The 22,743-nt window shown below is 43.5% G+C and overlaps 1 protein-coding gene across 1 annotated transcript; it reads right to left on the minus strand.

Annotated features, from left to right (window-relative positions):
* Positions 1-2,776: 2,776 nt before the first annotated feature.
* Positions 2,777-20,213, minus strand: LOC120063973 (acetylserotonin O-methyltransferase-like). Its single transcript, XM_039014282.1, has 6 exons — positions 20,121-20,213; positions 19,834-20,027; positions 19,616-19,684; positions 18,859-18,982; positions 3,203-3,398; positions 2,777-2,796 (listed from the first exon to the last, which is right to left on the minus strand). Exons 1-6 carry the CDS (start codon positions 20,211-20,213, stop codon positions 2,777-2,779), a joined length of 696 nt encoding a protein of 231 aa, XP_038870210.1.
* Positions 20,214-22,743: the final 2,530 nt, after the last annotated feature.

The following is a 22,743-nucleotide window of genomic DNA, read 5'->3' on the forward strand; positions in this document are numbered from 1 at the left end:
ACCCTCCTAGGACCCTACTGAGAGTTTTTCCACATTTTGTTACGTTACAGCCTTATTCTAAAATTGATTAAATGTTTTTTCCCCTCATCAATCTACACACAATATCCCATAATGACAAAGCAAAAACAGATTTTATAAATAATTTATAAATAAATTAAAAACTGAAATATCACATTTACATAAGTATTCAGACCCTTTACTTACTACTTTGTTGAAGCACATTTGGTAGCGATTACAGCATTGAGGCACACCTGTATTTGGGGAGTTTCTCCCATTCTTCTCTGCAGATCCTCTCAAGCTCTGTCAGGGTGGATGGGGAGCGTTGCTGCACAGCTATTTTCAGGTCTCTCAACAGATGTTAGATCAGGTTCAAGTCCGGGCTCTGGCTGGGCCACTCAAGGACATTCAGAGACTTGTCCCGAAGCCTCTCCTGTGTTGTCTTGGCTGTGTGCTTTGGGTCGTTGTCCTGTTGGAAGGTGAACCTTTGCCCCAGTCTGAGGTCCTGAGCACTCTGGAGCAGGTTCTCATCAAGGATCTCTCTGTACTTTGCTCCATTCATCTTTGCCTCGATCCTGACTAGTCTCCCAGTCCCTGCCACTGAAAAACATCCCCACAGCATGATGCTGCCACCACCATACTTCACCGTATGGATGGTGCCAGGTTTCCTCCAGACATGACGCTTGGCATTCAGGCCAAAATAGTTCAATCTTGGTTTCATCAGACCAGAGAATCTTGTTTGGTTTTTACTCTGACATAAACTGTCAACTGTGGGACCTTACGTAGACAAGTGTGTGCCTTTCCAAATCATGTCCAATCAATTTAATTTACCACAGGTGGACTCCAATCAAGTTGTAGAAACATCTCAAGGAGGATCAACGTAGGATTCACCTGAGGATGTAGGATGCACCTCAGGATGTAGGATGCACCTCAGGATGCACCTGAGCTCAATTTTGGGTCTCATAGCAAAGAGTCTGAATAAATAAGGTATTTTTGTTTTTTATTTTTAATACATTTGCAAAAATGAATACAAACCTGTTTTCACTTTGTCATTATTGGGTATTGTGTGTAGATTGATGAGGATTTATTTTTATTTAATCCATTTTAGAATAAGACTGTAAAGTACCAAAATGTGGAAAAAGTCAAGGGGTCTGAATACTTTCCGAAGGCACTGTATACACACACTAGCATATTGAGAGATGTTAGTTAGCTATTCATCATAGTTAGTCTCCTGAGTCCTGTGTTGCTCTCATACCAGAGTATTGGCAGCAGCCATTACCCTGCCCTCAGACACACAGTCATTACCTTTCCCCTCTGTAATTAACGACCATCTCCCCTCTGCCATCAACAATACCAAATGCCTAATTCAGAATCTCTAGACTGCTGGTGTGTGTGTCGGCACCAGAGGAGGGAAGAAGCTGAAAGTCGTAGAGGACATCAGTGACATGAGCATGCACACACACATACACACAATCCTGTTCCCTCCTGCTATGAGTCATCTCTCTCCTATTTGAGCTGCCTCCTCCAAATGTTCCAATTAGACAACAACAAATATGTTCCACAAGGGCAGAATAAAACGGAAGAGGAGAATAACAAAAGAAGAAAGCATATGAGTGTGGAGGAACAGCAACACAGCAGGAAGTCACATCTAGAATGATTCATTCAGTAACTGATCGTTTCATTCGCTGATTCATCTTAATGTATTTATGTCCCAGCAGAGGCCGGATCCTCTCCTAGAAATACTAACAATCACAGCTTACATTTCAGATGGTAATTTCAGGTCACACAGTGTGTGTGGAGGTATGTTATCGCTATTCCGCCTTGGTATTGGAAGACAGATCATTTGTCTTATTTATAAGGCTCTCTCTCTCTCTCTCTCAGACACACACACACACACACACACACACACACACACACACACACACACACACACACACACACACACACACACACACACACACACACACACACACACACACACACACACACACACACACACACACACACACACACACACACACACACACACACACACACACACAGCTCCCAGAGCATATGGTTTCCCTCTGCCCACTCATTCCTGCTGTGTCATACTCCATCCTCTCCTCCACCTTCTTCTCCCTAAATTCCTTCCATACTCTCTTTCAAGTACTCATCCCGACATTCTCTCTATCCTGTGTGTGTACTCGTGTGTGCCAGGTGTCAACTGGGCTTTAGCACGTCTTTAAGATCTGCTGAAATGACTCCTTCTGATCTGAGCTTTTAACAATCTCTATCAATGATGAGCGCACACACACACACACACACACACACACACACACACACACACACACACACACACACACACACACACACACACACACACACACACACACACACACACACACACACACACACACACACACACACACACACACACACACACACCTGTATAAGAGTGCTACCATGAGAAAAGCACTAGAGAAATGGCTGAGGAGGAGCTGACGTGACAGATATCTAAAGGCTGAGAATCTCCATCTCTGTGAGATCACAGTTAAGACCAGAAGAAAGTCTGACTTTATCCCTCCCCACCTCTTCACTTCTACAGAGTAAAGACTTATACATCTAGCTATCTATATTCAGACTGCTGGCAGAGGGAAATACCTGCACAGCCTCTAAAACACATCAGTGAGCAAAACCATCCTCCCTACACAGGCACAAATACACACACCAATACCAACACACCTCCCCTGCCTCCTTTGTTTCATCCACAACAGTGTCAAGACTCTCCATTTCAGATCTAATGGAGAGGCACTCCTCCTGAGAGAGGGGGGAAGAGAGACAGAGGTGTGGAGTCAGAGACATGTAATGGGTCTGTAGACGAGTGGGGGGATGAGGGTCATATATGAGAGTCCTCCATTAACACACATGCACGTGTGCACACACTGACACTGACACGCACACTGACACACACACATTCATGCAGCATGTTCCACTGCTAAAGGCCAACATACACACCCACACCAGATTTATCAAATGTTTCTATCTCGGAAATTGTTTGTTTGTGAACAGTCTATGCAAACAGAGTTTGTGGGGAGTCTTGCCCTTCAGGTTTCTAGCTGCTTACTATGTTTTCCTGTAGCCTATATAATTGATTCAGGGATGACTGCAGCTGATGGTCGCTGTCTTGTGGTTCTGAAAGGTCAGATCACAGGATTCTGATTACCGGTGTGTGTGGAGCTGAATCTCTGATTGCCACTGTCCGTGGATCCGAATCTCTGATTGCCGCTGTCCGTGGCGCTGAATCTCTGATAGCCGTTGTCCATGGTGCTGCATCTCTGATTGCCGTTGTCCGTGGTGCTGAATCTCTGACTGCCGTTGATATTAGCTAGTTTCTTTACTTTAGCGCCTTTCCAAGATGGCTGCCAGTCCAATATGGCTGCCAATTAACAGATTGGGTTACAGATTGCTACTGTTATTTCCCACTTTCAAGTGGTGTAAGTCTACAGTTAAAAGAAACAGAAGCCTCCATTACTCCGTGCTCTTCCTGGCAAGTCACTATACACGTCTGCTATATCTGCTGTAATACTGAGTGAATCATCTCTTTCTCATCCAACAGGCTTATTTCTCTCTAGACTGCATCCTGTCACTAAAGACAGATACATGTATCAAACACAGGCATGCATGCAGATGAGTGTCATTCTATAAAGCTATAGATGGTTTAAACAGACAGAATCTGTGTCATAATGACAGTCCTGCATTATATCTGGCTCTACTGTCCCTCTGCTGTCACTGTGGATCAGTGTTTCTCCTGCTGTCTGACACAGATACACACACACACTCATACACACACACAGGAGTCCAGATTAAAACAGGCTGTTTATGCCACGGGCCTCAGCTCTTTCCAGCCTGCTGGTAACAGGCTGCCACCTTGATGGATGTGAGAGCAGTGTGTGTCCAGCCCCCTGTAGTGCCATAATGAGTCAGATCCAGCAGACAGACCCTGGGGAAGGAATGGTTGAACAGAGGCTTGAGAGAAGGGAAGGTGGGCAGGACTGTGTGTGTGTGTGTGTGTGTGTGTGTGTGTATCAGGCTGGAAATAAAAGTGTGTTTACTATGATTCTGGCTGGACTAGAGGCTGGAATGACTAATCTGTTAGCATGAGTGACTAAACAAGCTGTATGTTTTAACAAGGACAGGATGAGAGGAGAGGACAGTAGGGAAGCATTTTTCCTGCCTCATTGCCAACAAGACTGAGTACTCATAGATTGTTATTTACCTCATACATACATAATACACAGTCACTCAGTCACCCACAACTATGTATGTCATAGGAACCTTGCCTGAGACCTGAAGACTTGCCTTATCTCCCTGAGTGCCTAGGCTTTAACTCAGTAATACAGTCTCCAGAAAGTCCTGGTTGGTATTCTGTGTGTTCCAGCAGGTGTTTCCTGTGTGTAGCAGAGACTGAACCAATCATTATGGTAAAGCCTCAGACACCTATCAGATGGGCTTTCCTGCTGCTGCATGGGAATAAGCTACTAATATCTTATTCTGACACTGGAGGTGTGTATAAGGCCAGTGTGTGTAGTATGTGTCTGTGTGTGCGTGCGTCTGTCCATGCATGCTTGCGTGTGCGTATGTGTGTGCGTATGTATGTGTGTGTGTGTGTGTTGTATAAATCATAAGGCATAAGGATAACATTTTGAACATGCTGATTTGCCGCAAATTATATAGACAGAAAAGCATCATTTTGTGCGTATGATTACAGAGAGAAAAGCAGCATTGTGTGTGTGTGTGTGTGTGTGTGTGTGTGTGTGTGTGTGTGTGTGTGTGTGTGTGTGTGTGTGTGTGTGTGTGTGTGTGTGTGTGTGTGTGTGTGTGTGTGTGTGTGTGTGTGTGTGTGTGTGTGATTACAGAGAGAAAGAAAAGCAGAGTTGTGTGTGTGATTACAGAGAAAAGCAGCATTGTGTGTGTGTGTGTGATTACAGAGAGAAAGGCAGTGTGTGAAGATCACTGCAGTCTTCAGAGGCTGTATAGCTCAGAGCTGATGGTGACAGGAGAGACGAATAATGAATCGATTAGACATTTATATTATCAAAACACAAACTTTACACATATAAATAATAAAAACTCTGAAACTTGAGATTTTTTCACCATTTCATTATAACTTGTTAGGATGAGTCACTGACAGCTTGCAGCCATTTGAACTCTCTCTCTCTCTCTCTTTCTCCCTCTCTGCTCCTCTCATTTTGCAGCCAATACTGCAGCTCTGGGGACTCATTTCTGAGTGATTATACAACATTTAATGTAGTCTACAGTCAGTTCCTAAAATGTGAGCAAGATCAATACATGAAATGTCTCTATGCATTTACACTGAGTATACAGAACATTAGGAACACCTGCTCATTCCATGACAGACTGACCAGGTGAATCCAGGTGAAAGCTATGATCCCTTATGGATGTCACTTGTTAAATTCACTTCAATCAGTGTAGATGAAGGGGAGGAGACAGGTTAAAGAAGGATTTTTAAGCCTTGAGACAATTGAGACATGGATTGTGTGAGTGCCATTCAGAGGGTGAATGGGCAAGATAAAAGATTTAAGTGACTTTGAACGGGGTATGGTAGAAGTTGCCAGGCGCACCAGTTTGTGTCAAGAGCTGCAACGCTAGGGCTGTATCACAACCGTACGTGATCGGGAGTCCCATAGGGCGGCACACAATTGGCCCAGCGTCGTCCGGGTTAGAGCAGGATTTGCCCAAGGGGGCTTTACTTTGATCATCGCGCTCTAGAGACTCCTTGTGGCGGGCCGGGGTGCCTGCAGGCTGACCTCAATTTTCAGTTGAATGGCGTTTCCTCCGACACATTGGAGAGGCTGGCTTCTGGGTTAACCGGGCGTGTGTTAAGAAACGTGGTTTGGCGGGTCATGTTTCGGAGGACACATGACTCGACCTTCGCCTTCTGAGCCCGCTGGGGAGTTGCAGCGTGGATAAGATCGAAATTGGGGGGAAAAATATATATATAAAAAATAAGAAGAACGCCTCCCGGGTGGCGCAGTGGTCTAGGGCACTGCATCGCAGTGCTAACTGCGCCACCAGAGTCTCTGGGTTCGCGCCCAGGCTCTGTCGCAGCCGGCCGCGACCGGGAGGTCCGTGGGGCGACGCACAATTGGGCTAGCGTCGTCCGAGTTAGGGTGGGTTTGGCCGGTAGGGATATCCTTGTCTCATCGCGCTCCAGCGACTCCTGTGGCGGGCCGGGCGCAGTGCGCGCTAACCAAGGGGGCCAGGTGCACGGTGTTTCCTCCGACACATTGGTGCGGCTGGCTTCCGGGTTGGAGGCGCGCTGTGTTAAAGAAGCAGTGCGGCTTGGTTGGGTTGTGCTTCGGAGGACGCATGGCTTTCGACCTTCGTCTCTCCCGAGCCCGTACGGGAGTTGTAGCGATGAGACAAGATAGTAATTACTAGCGATTGGATACCACGAAAATTGGGGAGAAAAGGGAATAAAAAAAAATAAAAATAAAAATATTAAAATAAAATAAAAATAATAAGAAGAAGAACTGCAACACTGCTGGGTTTTTCAGGCTCAACAGTTCCCCTTGTGTATCAATAATAGTCCACCACCCAAAAGACATCGGCTGCCTAGATTGGTTCTCAATTAGAGGCAGCTGTGGTTTATTTGTCTCTGATTGAGAGCCATATTTAAGGCAGCCATAGGCATTTGGGTTTTGTGGGTAATTGTCTATGTTCTATGTTGCATGTGTGCACTTAGTTCAGGTTTAGCTTCACGATCGTTTGTTTTGTTCATTTTGTAAGTGTTTGTTTTTTCCTTCATTAAAAGAAGATGTATTTTTCACGCGCCGCGCCTTGGTCCTCTCTCTCTTATCAAGACGATCGTGACAGCATGGCTACCACAGCATTCTGCAGCGCTACGCCATCCCATCTGGTTTGCGCTTAGTGGGACATTCATTTGTTTTTCAACAGGACAATGACCCAACACACTGTGTATGGGCTATTTGACCAAGAAGGAGAGTGATGGAGTGCTGTATCAGATACCTGGCCCCCACAATCCCCCAATCTCAACCCAACTGAGATAGTTTGGGATGAGTTGGACCGCAGAGTGAAGGAAAAGCAGCCAACAAGTGCTCAGCATATGTGGGAACTCCTTCAAGACTGTTGGAAAAGCATTCCAGGTGAAGCTGGTTGAGAGAATGCCAAGTGTGCGTAAAGCTGTCATCAAGGCAAGGGTGGCTATTTGAAGAATCTCAAATATAAAGCATATTTAGATTAGTTTAATACTTTTTTGGTTACTGCATGATTTCATGTGTAATTTCAGAGTTGTGATGTCTTCACTATTATTCTACAATGTAGAAAATAGTAAAACATAAAGACCCTTGAATGAGTAGGTGTGTCCAAACTTCACTGGTACTGTACATAATACACAGTCACCCACAATTATTTCTGTTAACTTCATATATAAACTCAGCAAAAAAATAAACGGCCCTTTTTCAGGACCTTGTCTTTTAAAGATAATTTGTAAAAATCCAAATAACTACACAGATCTTCATTGTAAAGGGTTTAAACACTGTTTCCCATGCTTGTTCAATGGACCATAAACAATTAATGAACATGCACCTCTGGAACGGTTGTTAAGGTCACAGTTATGAAATCTTAGAACACTAAAGAAGCCTTTCTACTGACTGGTATAGAGGTCCTGGATGGCAGCTGGCTCAGCCCCAGTGATTTACTGTGTAATGTGATTATGTGACGGATGTAATGTGTGTGTGAGTGTGTGTACATGCATGCCTAATGCCGCGTTCACGTGCTAGTTGGAACTAGGAAACTCTGACATTTCCGACTAGCTAACTGGTTGTAGATATACACGTGCCGCATTTCACAAATCAGCAAGTCAGAAATGTTTTAGTTTCCTAGTTCTGACTAGCATATGAAAGAGGCATGAGCGCATATGTGCATGTGCCTGTCGCTTAAAACACGTCATAGTTGTATGAGTCATAAGGCATAAGGATAGTATTTTTTTATGCTAATTTGTAGCAGAGTTATAGAGTCAGTGTGTGAAGATAGCTGCAGTCTTCAGAGGCTGTATAGCTCAGAGCTGATGGTGACAGGAGAGACGAATACTGAATCTATTAGACATTTATATTATCGAAACACAAACTTTATATATTTAAATAACCTGAACTTTGAAACTTGTTAGGATGAATCAGTGACAACTTGGAGGAAGAGAATCTAGCAGGCGTTTGAACTCTGTCTGTCTCTCTCTCTGCTCCTCTCATTTGCAGTCGCTCCTGCAGCTCTGGGGACTTATTTCTGAGTATTTATACTACATTTAATATACTACATTTAACAGTCGGTTCCTAAAATGTGAGGAAGATCTATTTATAAAATGTATCTATGCATTTATAATGACAGTTATCATCAGTTATCATTATCAGTTATCAGAAATTCTGAGGTTTGCAGTAATGCCACACACTGAGATAGCCAGTCAGACAGACAATAGCAATACCACACACAGAGATAGCCAGTCAGACAGACAATAGTAATACCACACACAGAGATAGCCAGTCAGACAGACAATAGAAATGTCACACAGAGATAGCCAGTCAGACAGACAGTAGAAATGTCACACAAAGATAGCCAGTCAGACAGACAGTAGAAATGTCACACAAAGATAGCCAGTCAGACAGACAGTAGAAATGTCACACAAAGATAGCCAGTCAGACAGACAGTAGAAATGTCACACAAAGATAGCCAGTCAGACAGACGAAATGTCACACAGAGATAGCCAGTCAGACAAACAGTAGAAATGTCACACAGACATAGCCAGTCAGACAAACAGACAGTAGTAATGTTTGCCAACCTCACTGCAACTCATTATGTTGCCGTGTACAGTTAATGAGAGAGGAGCTGGCTAATTATCCAAATATAATGAGTACCAAGCATTCTCCTCTGACAGACATGACTGCAAATAGCTGACTTTAGCCAGACTTGATCTTAATCAACAGTGGCAGAACTGATCAATGTTTTCTGTATGTGTGTGCGTGCGTGCATGCATCTGGTCTGATGCTGTGAGAGATAAACCTAGGACCGTGGCATTTCCACTGTAACAAAAACAATCATGGGAAATATGCTAATGAGTTGAACTGTGGTTGGCTGTTAAAGGCCAGCTTCCCCTGGCAGCAATCACCCACGGCAACCGCATCCATTTAACCTTAAACGTTAGAAACATCACTGTCTTACCACTCAGTACCCATCTCACTGACTCGTTGCATTATAAACATCACTGTCTCACTGCCTCAATGCTCAGTACCTGTCTCTCTGTCTAGGTTTACAATAATTATTATGAACTTCACTGCTCATGAAGGTTACGGCTCGGTGAGAGAGGGAGGTGGAGAGAGAAAGTGAGGGATAAGTGATTATAAGGGTTGAGATGGTCCTCAGAGACAAACAGCTACATACAAGTGGACAGACACACAACATGCTTAGACCCAGATAAGCCCTTTGAAACACATACAGTCAAACATCAGTGTCATTGTAGCATTATTACACAGCTTGACCCTTCCAACCACACAGCACTAACCCTACCCACACCAGTCTACTGCAGGCACCCCAGCTCCACCTCACTACCTAGCCAGCTACTCAAAGAAGTGTGTGTGTGTGTGTGTATATATATATATTGTTACACACACCTCTGAGAAGAGGGAACGCAACACCCTGCTACAACTCAACTCCCCGTGAAGTGAAAGCGGTATGGACTGTAGGTGCGAATAAGGATGACAAAAGTCAGAATTTACCGTTACTAGGATTTATTTCCTACACGGTAATATGGGGAAAAGGGGCTGGACGGAACCAAAGGAAAGAAAGTAAATATCAAAGCTCCCCCTCTCCTATCTAACCTGCCTACCCACTTAACTTACCTAACTTAGCACCACCTGGTGCCCTAACCAAAATACAGGGGGTGGTCCGCCCAGGTCTTACCTAGTGTGCCTAACATTGAATATACTACGGGTATATGTATGCCCTCGGGCCTCTTGCCTAAGCACTCCCTAAGTGCCTTCCCCCCTGGGAACAAATGAAACAGAATAATTATTAACAATTTCACAAACACTTTACAACAAAACTGAGTAAACTAACTCAGGCCACTAAAGAAGCTTTGACAAAGCAACAAACACAAAACTCTTTCTAATGATTTCTCCAAAACATTCAATCTCCCTCTAATCTTTTCTCCAAAATATTCAATCTCCCTCTAACCTCCAATCATTTCTCTCTCCTTCTGAACAGAACACTGGCTTTTATATCTTCTGGTGGCAATGGTGATTAGAGTCAGCTGCTTCTTGACGAGGGGGCGGAGTCAGCTCTCCAATCATCAATTAGCCTGGGGTCGACCAATCAGCTGCTTGGGGAGTTTTCAGGAATCTATCTCCTGAAACACACACACTCAAATACAACACAGAAACTGGGGAACGTAACATATATATATATATATATATATATATATATATATATATATATATATATATATATATATATATATATATATATATCCTATTGGGCAGACAGGCTTTGTCCTCAGCTCAATACTGCTGTCACTGAGACTTCAGCGTTAATTATGGAATGTTTATAGGGAACAAAAGCAGGCTTACAGCTGAGAATGGGTTTTCTTGAATTGTGAGAAGTGTGTGTCTGTGCAAGACAGTTACAATGAAAATAACTCTGAGCTGTGAGTCTCATCTGCTCTCTTATCTCCTCCTTTCCTCCTCTCTCCTCCTTTCATCTCCTCTCTTATCTCCCCCTTTCCTCCTCTCTCCTCCTTTATCTCCTCTTTCCTCTGCTGAAATCAAATCTCAACTATCTTTGCTCTCACCTGCAAGGAAGAGTATGTCATACTATCACCTAAATACTTTTAATCTAACAAGGCCTTGTTTGACCAGGGCCGACCATGCAGAGCTATGAGAGACTTGTTTCATCTTTTATGAATACGCCTCCAGCAAAATGTGGTTTCCATGCTAAAATATACAGGAGTAAAACCTTGCTATAACCTCTAGAAAAAGTAAACTTTTGCCAAGAATAACCAAGACTCACATACAGATGATTTAGTGGGTGTATGCCCAAAATCCCTTGGGACTGTTGTCTTACAGCAGCGTCCTGCAAAGGCCCCTACTAAAGAACAGGGACATGTTACGTGTTAGTGTGGTGTGACCCAGCCTGAGGCCAGATTAGTTTGGTGAAGAGGAGGGAAAGACAAGAGGATGAACGTCCTTGAATGTCTGACCCTCCCTCTACTTCATTTACTCCCTCACTTTACCTCTCCAGAGAACCAATCAGAAACAGAGAAGCTGTAGCACATTCCATTACAGTTCTAATGGGTAAATATTCTATAATACAAACATCAGAAGAACAAAGGTTTACAAAGATGACAGGTTTACTACACAAGCTACAGAGATGGGACAGGTCTACCGAGATGGGACAGGTCTACAGAGATGGGACATCTCTACAGAGATGGGACAAGTCTACATCAACAGTAGATAGACTACTCTACTTGCAACCCAGGACAGCATCAATACATCTGGCCTGTCCTCTACACATGTACGTTGTTAAACCCTACGGCTGTCAGCAGGGCAATGTCACAATGAGACAGATATTTTGCAGGATGTATAAATGTGAAGCATCCGCTTGGCGTTTCCACTCACTACCAAATATGGTAGTTAGAGGAAGCCCAGTGGCTGGCAGTGGGAGAAGATAGAAGATTGATTTTGGCCAGGATTCTACAAATGTTCTCATTGATTAAACATTTTATCGCAATACAGTTTTCTGTTCCCAAAAATAGAATCTGTTACGAACAGAGTGGAATATGTTTTGTAGACTTTACACTTGGCCAAAGTAAAAAAATAAATACGTTGTTTAGAAGGAGTGCAAAGGCAAATTGAGTTATTGCACACGCACACTTCACAGAGTAGGCGTTCCCTGATGGAAATATGCACATGTATGCTAGAATGCGCCAATAGGATCTCACTAGCTCGTGTTTGGTTCTGCCCACCTCCTTGCTTGTTCTGCCCACTATGACTGACTTGTTCCAGTTTCAAACGAAAGGCTGTGGTCTATCTTGGTTAAGTTATAAATATCTTTGGCAGTGTACATCTGCTCTTTTCCGTCACTGGGCTGTCAGAGGCCCTGACCCGTCTTCACACAGCAACGCCTCGACAACCAACACACCACCTCCTACACGCACGCACACAGGCATGCACACACACACATACAAACACAGGCACTCACACATACAGTCAATTAATAATGAGTGAGTGATTGCGTTCTTTGGCTCTGGGCTAGGATGGACTAGACATGATATGATGTCCGTGAATGTGTTTCTTCCTCCGTTGTGTCGTGACTTGACTTTAACATTAATCTGAAGACTGTTTTTTGTATAATTAACTATGTTTCATTGTTACCCGATTAAGACAATACCTAAGGAATTCTCAAGCTATTGCTCGCCTGAGGTAGAGTATCTCATGATAAGCTGTAGACTACAGATTTCATCTGTATTCTTTGTATCTGTTTTACATACCACCACAGTCAGAGGCTGGCACTAAGATAGCATTGAATGAGCTGTATTCCGCCATAAGCGAACAAGAAAACGCTCACCTAGAGGCGGCGCTCCTAGTAGCCGGGGACTTTAATACAGGGAAACTTAAATCAGTTATACCAAATTTCTATCAGCATGTTAAATGTACAACCAGAGGGAAAATAACTCTGGACCACCTGTACTCCACACAGAGAGACGCTTACAAAGGTCTCCCTCGCCCTCCATTTGGCAAATCCGACCATAATCCTATTCTCCTGATTCCTGCTTACAAGAAAAAATGTAAGTAGGAAGCACCAGTGACTAGATCAATAAAAAAGTGGTCAGATGAAGCAGATGCTAAGCTACAGGACTGTTTTGCTAGCACAGACTGGAATATGTTCCAGGATTACTCCAATGGCATTGAGGAGTTCACCTCATCTGTCATCTGTTAAATTTGCCGATGACACAACAGTGTCAGCATATAGGGAGGAGACAGCCTATAGGGAGACAGCCTATAGGGAGGAGGTCAGAGACCTGGCCGTGAGGTCCCAGGACAACAACCTCTCCCTCAACGTGATCAAGACAAAGGAGATGACTGTGGACGACAGGAAAAAGAGGACTGAGCACGCCCCCTTTCTCATCATAACATGGTCCAAGCACACCATGACAGTCGTGAAGCGGGCACGACAAAACCTATTCCCCCTAAGGAGACTGAAAAGATTTGGCATGGGTCCTCAGATCCTCAAAAGGTTCTACAGCTTCACCATCGAGAGCATCCTGACTGGTTGCATCACTGCCTGGTATGGCAACTGCGCGGCCTCCGACCGCAAGGCACTACAGTCTAGGTCCAAGAGGCTTCTAAACAGCTTCCATCCCAAAGCCATAAGACTCTTGAACATCTAGTCAAATGGCTACCAAGACTATTTGCATTGCCCCCCCCCCCCCCTCCCCACACCACTGTCACTCTCTGTTGTCATCTGTGCATAGTGACTTTAATTAACTCTACCTACATGTATAGTTGAAGTCGGAAGTTTTACATACACCTTAGCCAAATACATTTAAACTCAGTTTTTCACAATTCCTGACATTTAATCCTAGTAAGAATTCCCTGTCTTAGGTCAGTTAGGATCATCACTTTATTTTAAGAATGTGAAATGTCAGAATAATAGTGGAGATAATGATTTATTTTATTTATTTCATCACATTCGCAGTGGGTCAGAAGTTTACATACACTCAATTGCCTTTAAATTGTTAAACATGGGTCAAACGCTTCGGGTAGCATTCCACAAGCTTCCCACAATATGTTGGGTGAATTTTGTCTCATTCCTCCTGACAGAGCAGGTGTAACTGAGTCAGGTTTGTAGGCCTCCTTCCTAGTTCCGCCCACCAATTTGCTATGGGATTGAGGTCAGGGCCACTCCAATACCTTGACTTTGTTGTCCTTAAGCCATTTTTCCACAACGTTGGAAGTATGCTTGGGGTCATTGTCCACTTGGAAAACCCATTTGCGACCAAGCTTTAACTTCCTGACTGATGTCTTGAGATATTGCTTCAATATATCCACATAATTTTCGTACCTCATGATGCCATCTATTTTGTGAAGTGCACCAGTCCCTCATGCAGAAAAGCACCACCACAACATGATGCTGCCACCCCCGTGCTTCACGGTTGGGATGGTGTTCTTCGGCTTGCAAGCCTCTCCCTTTTTCCTCCAAACATAACGATGGTCATTATAGCCAAACAGTTCTATATTTGTTTCATCAGACCAGAGGACATTTCTCCAAAAAGTACGATCTTTGTCCCCATGTGCAGTAGCAAACCGTAGTCGGGCCTTTTTATGGTGGTTTTGGAGCAGTGGCTTCTTGCTGAGCGGCCTTTCAAGTTATGTCGATATAGGACTCGTTTTACTGTGGATATAGATACTTTTGTACCTGTTTCCTCCAGCATCTTCACAGGATCCTTTGCTGTTGTTCTGGGATTGATTTTCACTTTTCGCACCAAAGTACGTTCATCTCTAGGAAACAGAACGCGTCTCCTTCCTGAGCGGTATGATGGCTGCGTGGTCCCATAGTGTTTATACTTGCATACTATTGTTTGTACAGATGAACGTGGTACCTTCAGGCATTTGGAAATTGCTCCCAAGGATGAACCAGACTTGTGGAGGTCTACAATTTTTCTTCTGAGGTCTTGGCTGATTTCTTTTGATTTTCCCATGATGTCAAGCAGAGACACTGAGTTTGAAGGTAGGCCTGAAATACATCCACAGGTACACCTCCAATTGACTCTAATGATGTCAATTAGCCTATCAGAAGCTTCTGAAGCCATGCCATAATTTACTGGAATTTTCCAAGCTGTTTAAAGGCACAGTCAACTTAGTATATGTAAACTTCTGACCGACTGGAATTGTGATACTGTGAATTATAAATGAAATAATCGGTCTGTAAACAATTGTTGGAAAAATTACTTGTGTCATGCACAAAGTAGATATCCTAACCGACTTGCCAAAACTATAGTTTGTTAACAAGAAATTTGTGGAGTGGTTGAAAAACTAGTTTTAATGACTCCAACATAAGTGTATGTAAACTTCCGACTTCAACTGTATGTACTACCTCAACTAACCGGTGCCCCCACACATTGACTCTGTACCGGCACCGGTGACTTGTCGTGTAGTCCTGAACAGAACTACAGAGTGGATTTTCCTTCCATTCACTCTTGAAAATACTTATTTGATGATAGGATAGACAGCCGTATCGATGGTACCCCAGTGGGGTGATGAGAGTAGCGTAATACGATGGTTTGAGCAGAGTAACAGGATGGTCCTACTTCAATTAGCTTTCGAAGATACTTTACTTAGGACAGCTGATCAGCCGTACCAGTGATTGTCCGGCATGGAAGTTTATCGTCTCCACCTCGTGTTGAGATTCAAAGTTCAAACCATTTTAAATGCGCAGCTGCAGCACTGCGCTTTTCTGGTCTAATATGTTCACTTCTTAACCCATCCTTTATACCATTTGCTCGAAAGGGGCAGTTCCGGCAGCCTGGGACGCTCCTTGACCTCACTCCGGGGCGGTGATTACTCACTGCGCAAAGTTATGGAAACAATTATCTCATAACTTTTCAAATCACATCCCTCTCTTAACAAAAACACTTTAATCATTTTTCATATTACATGCACAGCACATAGTATGGAAACTTCATATATGTAGTGTGTATACTTTCCAAGTTACAGTATTTCCTTTATAACATTTTTAATGACATCACAAAATAACAAACAAAATGACATTAGTGTTCTATAGATCACCTCTGACCATTCCCCACGTTCTACGTTAGAAATATTGTTCCAGTATTTGCTTTTGAATGTGTTAGTTTCAGCAGGAAAAAGGTCTGTTGAGACAAAGCACATTCCTTTGGTGAATTTGGAGAGGGAGAGCCTGGATCTTCTCCCTTGATTTACAACAGGACGTGAGTTGTTAATCCCCACTAGTTCTTTCCTTCCCCCTCTATGGTTAAGAGGGGGTCTGATTGAAATTATTAATTGCAAACCTGATCTGACCTTTTTGGATTCTCGTGGTCAGTCATGACAGTTGTCATACCCAGACTGCTGCTTGCTGTTTGTTTCTAGCAGAAGGTTGAGCTGAAGGTTAAACAATATCTTCATTGTTATGCAGAATATGTGTGTGTGTGTTATGTACTTGCAAGTGTGTGAGTGTGTTTGTGTTATGTAGCAAGCTTCTGGCTACAGCAGAGCTCTCAAAGGCCAGAGATTGTGTGCGTGCGTGTACGTGTGCGTGTGTATGTATGTATTTGTGCTTGTGGGCTTGTCTGACAGGATGCTTTTGTTGGCATAGTCACCCAAGGCGAAGAAGGGGGGTGCGGAAGAGTAAGGAGAGTCAAGTCGCATCTGATCTTTCTCACCAGAGAGAATGACTGAAGGAGAGAGAGGGGGATGGAGGAGGGTGTGTATACTTGGTTTGCAGGCCCTGTAGACTTCTCAGTAGTTCTATGCAGCGTGTGTCCATCCAGTCATGAAGGATTCTCGACAGAATGTAGAGGTCAGCATCTAGCAACTCGTCTTTGAAAAAGTCCACTACACATACAATGCTGTCAGTCAATGACAAAGATAACTTAGGATAGAACTTGTTACGGGCTCCTCCCACCGCTTTGTCTGAGGTCATTGATTGGCTGTCTCTCTTTGTGGAACTTAATGGAAGCTGATCGTCTGGTTGTCGACGGTAACAAAGTGTTCTCTGGATGTCAAAGATCGTCACTGTGCATTCTGGGTACGTCAACACATATTTCTTGGCTAGGGCTCCACTACAACCTAAAGAGAGAGATAGATGCAGTGATGTATAATATAGGATCAGAGTATTATAATCACATGAATAAATGGCCTAGGTACCGGAGAGGGTAAACCAGGTGATCGTGTGGTCATGGTAACTTGTACACTTTTACTGACTAATGGACATTACGTTAGACCTGGGGGCAGGACTTATTAGGTGGACCAATAATCCACAAATTACCAATGAGGTGCTGAGTCCCAGGAGAGCCCGCCCAGCCCTGGTGTGTGTTTGTGATGTGTGATCTCTATGTGGGGTTTACACCCAAACAGTGTCTACAGAGACACATAGAGATCAGTAAGCAGCAGAAACCTGGCCTGTCTGGGAGACTGTCTAGCCCTGAGGCTGGGTGAGGTTTAGAAGATTGTTTAGTGGAATCTGTATTCTGAACACACCCACTCTCACATCATAGACACACACACACATACATACACATACACATACATACACACACATACACACACACACTCACACACACACACACACACACACACACACACACACACACACAAATAGTTCAATACAGCAGGACAGGGGAGAAAAGGAATCAAAGAAGCGAAAATAACAAAAAAGAATGAAAGGGAAACACAACACACAGAACTTTTTATCTCCCTAGCCTCTTCCTCTCTTTCCACAATGTGTGTGTGTGTGTCAGAGCCCAACTCCTCTCAGCCTCAGCTCGTACAGCTGCACAGCTACCCCCTGAGTTATTTTCCAACAATATCATGTTAAGATTGTCCCCTTTACATACACATGCACAAACACACACAGGGGCGTCATGCACTCCAAAAATCAGAGGGGTGTGAAGGATGGTTTTGTTCTCCTTTTAACAAAAATGTATGCCTTATATAAATAGGACATGTTAATCACAAACATAGTGTGTTGCTAACCCAGCTATTATAGTGTTGCACAAACATAGCGGGACTGCAGTAAAGCTGTTGCTAATCTAGGGTGTCGACTGTGCAAACCACAAGGTTGAGACAAGATGGAAAAATGCTGAATAACAAGAAAACAGGAACTGAGGAATGTGTAGCCACCGACAACTCACCCCAATCTTCACAACAACATTTCCGGACATCTGAATCCTGAGTGCTGTGGGGCTGGGACCAGCCTGGGCACCACCGATAGGCTAGCAAGTTTAAACCACGCTGAGCCTCTACTACAGGCCAACTCTGAAGTTGGAACTACCTCTGTTCCAGTATAAAAGAAGATGTCTGTACTATTCTAGTCAGTTCTCTGCTTTACCCTGCGTGGTGATACAGTGAACCCGTATATACGAAAATTGCATTTACCATTTATCGCTTGTGTTAAATAAAAATACTTAAAGTATATTCGGTGACTCTGAATCACATTTTATCCTGATACCAGATTTGATTGACGCAACCCTTTACAGGGGGTACAATGTACGTGAGGATGGCTGGGGGTTGGTCCGGAGAGGGGCTAGGTTTCTTGTTGGGAAGTTGGATAATTCTGCATTTCTCAAACACCTGAAACAGCTTTTTCCTGGAATCTAAAGCCACAATCATTATCCTTAATGTGTTTATTTTTCTGGATATCTAAGCATTCCTCTTGAGCTGTCTGTATCCTCCTGAATGGTGGTTCTTTTTTTAAACAAACTAAATATGCTTCTCTGCATCTCTGCTCAAATCTGGGTAAAATATTTAAAGGAATTTCAGTCTTATTCAGTACATTTAGTTATTGCTTGCTTTTCTAAAGTCTACCAACCTTGCCAGCAGGCATGCCATCTAAAATAGTTCGACAAGCCAGCTACTCTAACTTGATTGATGTATTCTTCGTAGCTAATTATGAGGTTGGGAACCTATTTGGGATAGCTAAAGCCAACTTCATAAATGTGTTATGTGGCTAGTAGTATTAAAGAGAAACTTCAACAACAAATATAAACTTTTTTTTTTACTGGAAAAATCTGAGGGGGCATGACGCCTCTGCATACGCACACACACAGGTCCTCACCCCTGAGGTTGTACAGTAGATGGTTCTGAAAGGTGAGAGGTCGAAGGCAGTCACTACGTCTCGACCACAGATGTTCCAGATGGAGGGCATCAGCTGCATAAACTGCACCCTTTCCTCCTCAGACCTACACACACACACACACACACACACACATGGACAGAGACACACGTGCACGCACACAAACACACGTATATGTGCATGCAGACACATTTTTAAAACACATGCTGAAGGCAGAGCTTCAATCAGCTGTCTCCCCCCAGAGTCAATCCTACCCCCAAAACAAACAAACACACACAGGCATGCTTACACACACACAAACCTCTCCACACATACAGTACTAGATAGTTGTGAATGATTTCACAACTCTGATTCCTCCTCCTTCCTCCTCTCCCTCCTTTATGTCCTCCTTCCCCACCTATCACACAGCCAACGACAACTGACAGACACCAGGCAGAGAGAGAGAGCAAATAAGGAAGACAAAGTGCCTGGTTCTGAAATAAATCCTTTAACTTCTAATCCTAGACTAGAAAATCACTGAACCATAACAAGTTAATTATTATCATTAGATTGACTGTGAAGCTCAAGGCCATTCTACAACTTCTCACTTTCCTAATCTTTTCTCACTTCACTGACGCTTTTTCACCAGGCAGGAAAGCGGAGAGGGAGAGAGAGAGAGAGTGGAGGAGAAGGAGAAGATGGAGAGAGGGGGAAGGGGTAGAGATGAAGAGCTGTATGTGTGTGTGTGTGTGCATCTCACCTGTACATGGTTTCAAACAAATCATCAAACTTGACACCAAATGCCTTCTCATACTGGTTACTGCCTTCCCTGGGGAGAAACAATCACGCATACAGTTAGAATCTGAATAAACAATCACATCTCTTTTTTTAATCATACAGGACAAGTTCAGATACCTCTTTCAATACTTGTCCAAACATGTTCTCCTTGGTGAACACAACTCGGGTGAGAGGACTCACCTCACAGCATCAATCAGGTAGTGCCAGCAGAGGTAGATGGTCTTGGAGCTGTAGTGGATGGACCGGGTCAGATAAAGCTTCTCAGTACCGCTTAGGCTGGCCCTGATTACCTGCACTACCTCCTCTAGAGACAGGGGGCGCCGTGACGAGGCCAGCAGGTCAAATAAACCCATCTCACACACTGTAAACAGGGTCTGGGGGAGAGAGGACAAGGTAAAACACACAACCATCAAACAGTGCCCAAGAATGGGACTTGAATCCTATGTGGGTGTATCTATGTGTGTTACCTTGGAGACCAGGAAACCTTCCACATAGTCCAGAATCTTCTGCGTGTAGGCAGCAGCTGCAGCAGCATTAGTAGTACCAGCCGCCAGCTCCATTGAAAAACTCTTCCCCGGTCCCTCAGCCGTAGCCTCACTCGACACCGCTGGTTGACTAACATACGTTTGTGTCTGTCGCTGTATGAGACTGTCAGTGTTAATGTGTGGCCTCCTGTTGTCAAGAGATCCTGTATGAGTCCTTTAGGAGTGTGTCCTGTATGAGTTGATCCCAAGTCAATCCTGGTACTGCTACTACTGCTAGTGGAACAGCCGAGAGCTCTCGTAAATGTGTGGAAGTACAGCCGACTGAGGGAGTAAATGTTAACGACCACTGCTGTCTCAGTCTCAGTGAGAGCAGCAGGGTTTAATCAGACAACCCATAGGTCTTGTGTTTGTGTGTGTGTTAGATTGCAGATCCAGTCAAAGCAGAATGGTATAATCAGATTACAGTTTATAGTCAGGGGCTCATACCTCAATACACTGGGGCCTTGTTTACCACACCACTTACACACACTCTAATAACTACACACACATACACAACACACTCTCACCTCCTGTTTCAGACTAGCAATATACTGGGGCCTACTTGAACACTAACAATACTTACCACGCTACTATAACTACACACAAAACCTCATCTCATTCTGTAATGAAACACCAAATGAGTAGGAATAATTAAATGTATGTTTAGAAGGAATGATGTAGTAGGCTACTAGGTATTAGGGATGGGCATTTTTTTACTGTTCAGAGTTCTCCCATTATTTATTTCAGAGTACTCAAGTAGGCCTGCACTGGATTAAAACAAAATATTCACATGTATCTATAGGCCTATGCCAACAGTGTTCAACAATGCCTAATTAATCATAACCATTACAGATAACTCTTAATTCTTAAAAATGCCCCATATACACTGTGTACAAAACATTAGGAACACCTTCCTAATATTGAGTTCCACCCCCTTTTGCCCTCAGAACAGGCTCAATTCATCGGAGCATGGACTCTACAAGTTGTCGAAAGCATTCCACAAGGATGCTGGCCCATGCTGACTCCAATGATTCCCACAGTTGTGCCAAGTTGGCTGGATGTCTTTAGGGTGGTGGACCATGCTTGATACACACGGGAAACTGCTGAGTGTTAAAAATCCAGCAGAGTTGCAGTTCTTGACACACTCAAAACAGTGCACCTGGCACCTACTACCATACCCCATTCAAAGGCACTTACATATTTTGTCTTGCCCATTCACCCTCTGAATTGCACACATACACAATCCAAGTCTCAATTGTCTCAAGGCTTAAAAAGCATTGATTGAAGGTGACATCAGTAAGGTATCATAGCTTTCACCTGGTCAGTCTGTCGTGGAAAGAGCAGTTGTTCCTAATGTTTTGTCGAGTCAGTCAATAAAAAGCAAGCAAGTAATATCAACTGGTTATATTATATCATGGAACACAATCTTCAGAAAGGCAGTAACCTCAGCAGTGGCGCTTGCTTGAAGAAGCCTTTAGCTGTGCAATGACATAGCCTTTTATTTGTTAATTAACAGACAACACGCTTTTATTACCCAAACCATTAGTCCAGACACCTATTTTATAGTAAAAGATGTAATATAGCAGAATAAAATAGAACAGAATAGTGATGTGCATAGTCTGCAACAGTTATTTTCAAAGTATAATCATTTGAAAACAGGGCTCAATTTTGCGAGTTAACACTTTTTTCTGGGTTACAAATCAAAATCTATCTTTTCGCTATACAGAGGTTTGATCTAGATTATTCTGCCATCTTATTTTTTATGTTCTGAGTGGATGAACAACTCCACATTGAACAGTGCATGGTGATGCATCACAGCCAGGACATCTGTTTGGTGAGGACTATGCTTAATTATTCTGATGAATATGCTCTTTGTCTTTATCAAACTAATGTTCTTGCGTATTTTCAGTGTGGAACCTGTCAATGTTTAGGGGGGGGGGGTTATAGCTTAGGTATTCAACTCTTAGCCTACGAGATCCGGAGTCTTCTGGTTCTGTTCTACCTGATAATTAATTACTCCCACCTGGTGTCCCAGATCTAAATCAGTGCCTGATTAGAGGGGAACAATGAAAAAACACAGTGGCACTGGCTTTGAGGTCCAGAGTTGAATTTGAGGAGCCTAGGCCAGGGATGGGCAACTCCAGTCCTCGGGGGCCTGATTGGCATCACACTTTTGCCCCAGCTAACACACCGGACTCCAATAATCAACTAATATGTACAATGTTTTGTCATTTGATCAGACATGTACTTCTTTGTTACACACATGATCTTCAGTTTAGAATGCAATTACTTTCATCAGCTGTGTTTGCTAGGAATGGGGGAAAAGTGTGACACCATCCCTGGCAAACCAATTCTAAATGGCACTAGCAGTTTGAAAAGTAGCCTAAGCAGAAAATAGACAGGTTGCAATTATTCCAAAACTGCAGCTTGTTGTTGGAACACATTTTCCTACTTCAATCACCCAGTCCATTTAGAATTTGTGATAAAGCTGTCGTCATTTGGCAAGGAATGTAGCTTGTGTATCCAATCAGATACTTTTATAGGCATTTATTTCTGTAGGCCTAAC

This window comes from Salvelinus namaycush, chromosome 19, assembly GCF_016432855.1.
Source record: "Salvelinus namaycush isolate Seneca chromosome 19, SaNama_1.0, whole genome shotgun sequence".
Classification (NCBI taxonomy): domain Eukaryota; kingdom Metazoa; phylum Chordata; class Actinopteri; order Salmoniformes; family Salmonidae; genus Salvelinus; species Salvelinus namaycush.

Bases quoted from the DNA above. Each gene is read 5' to 3' on its own strand.
- LOC120063973 (XM_039014282.1), bottom strand. From the start codon at position 20,213: ATGGAGCTGGCGGCTGGTACTACTAATGCTGCTGCAGCTGCTGCCTAC. The intron at 20,028-20,120 runs GTAACACACATA...TCTCTCCCCCAG, and splicing joins AAGGTTTCCTGGTCTCCAAG to ACCCTGTTTACAGTGTGTGA. The intron at 3,399-18,858 runs GTGAGGACCTGT...TTGGACTGGCAG, and splicing joins TCTACTGTACAACCTCAGGG to CCATCTTGGAAAGGCGCTAA.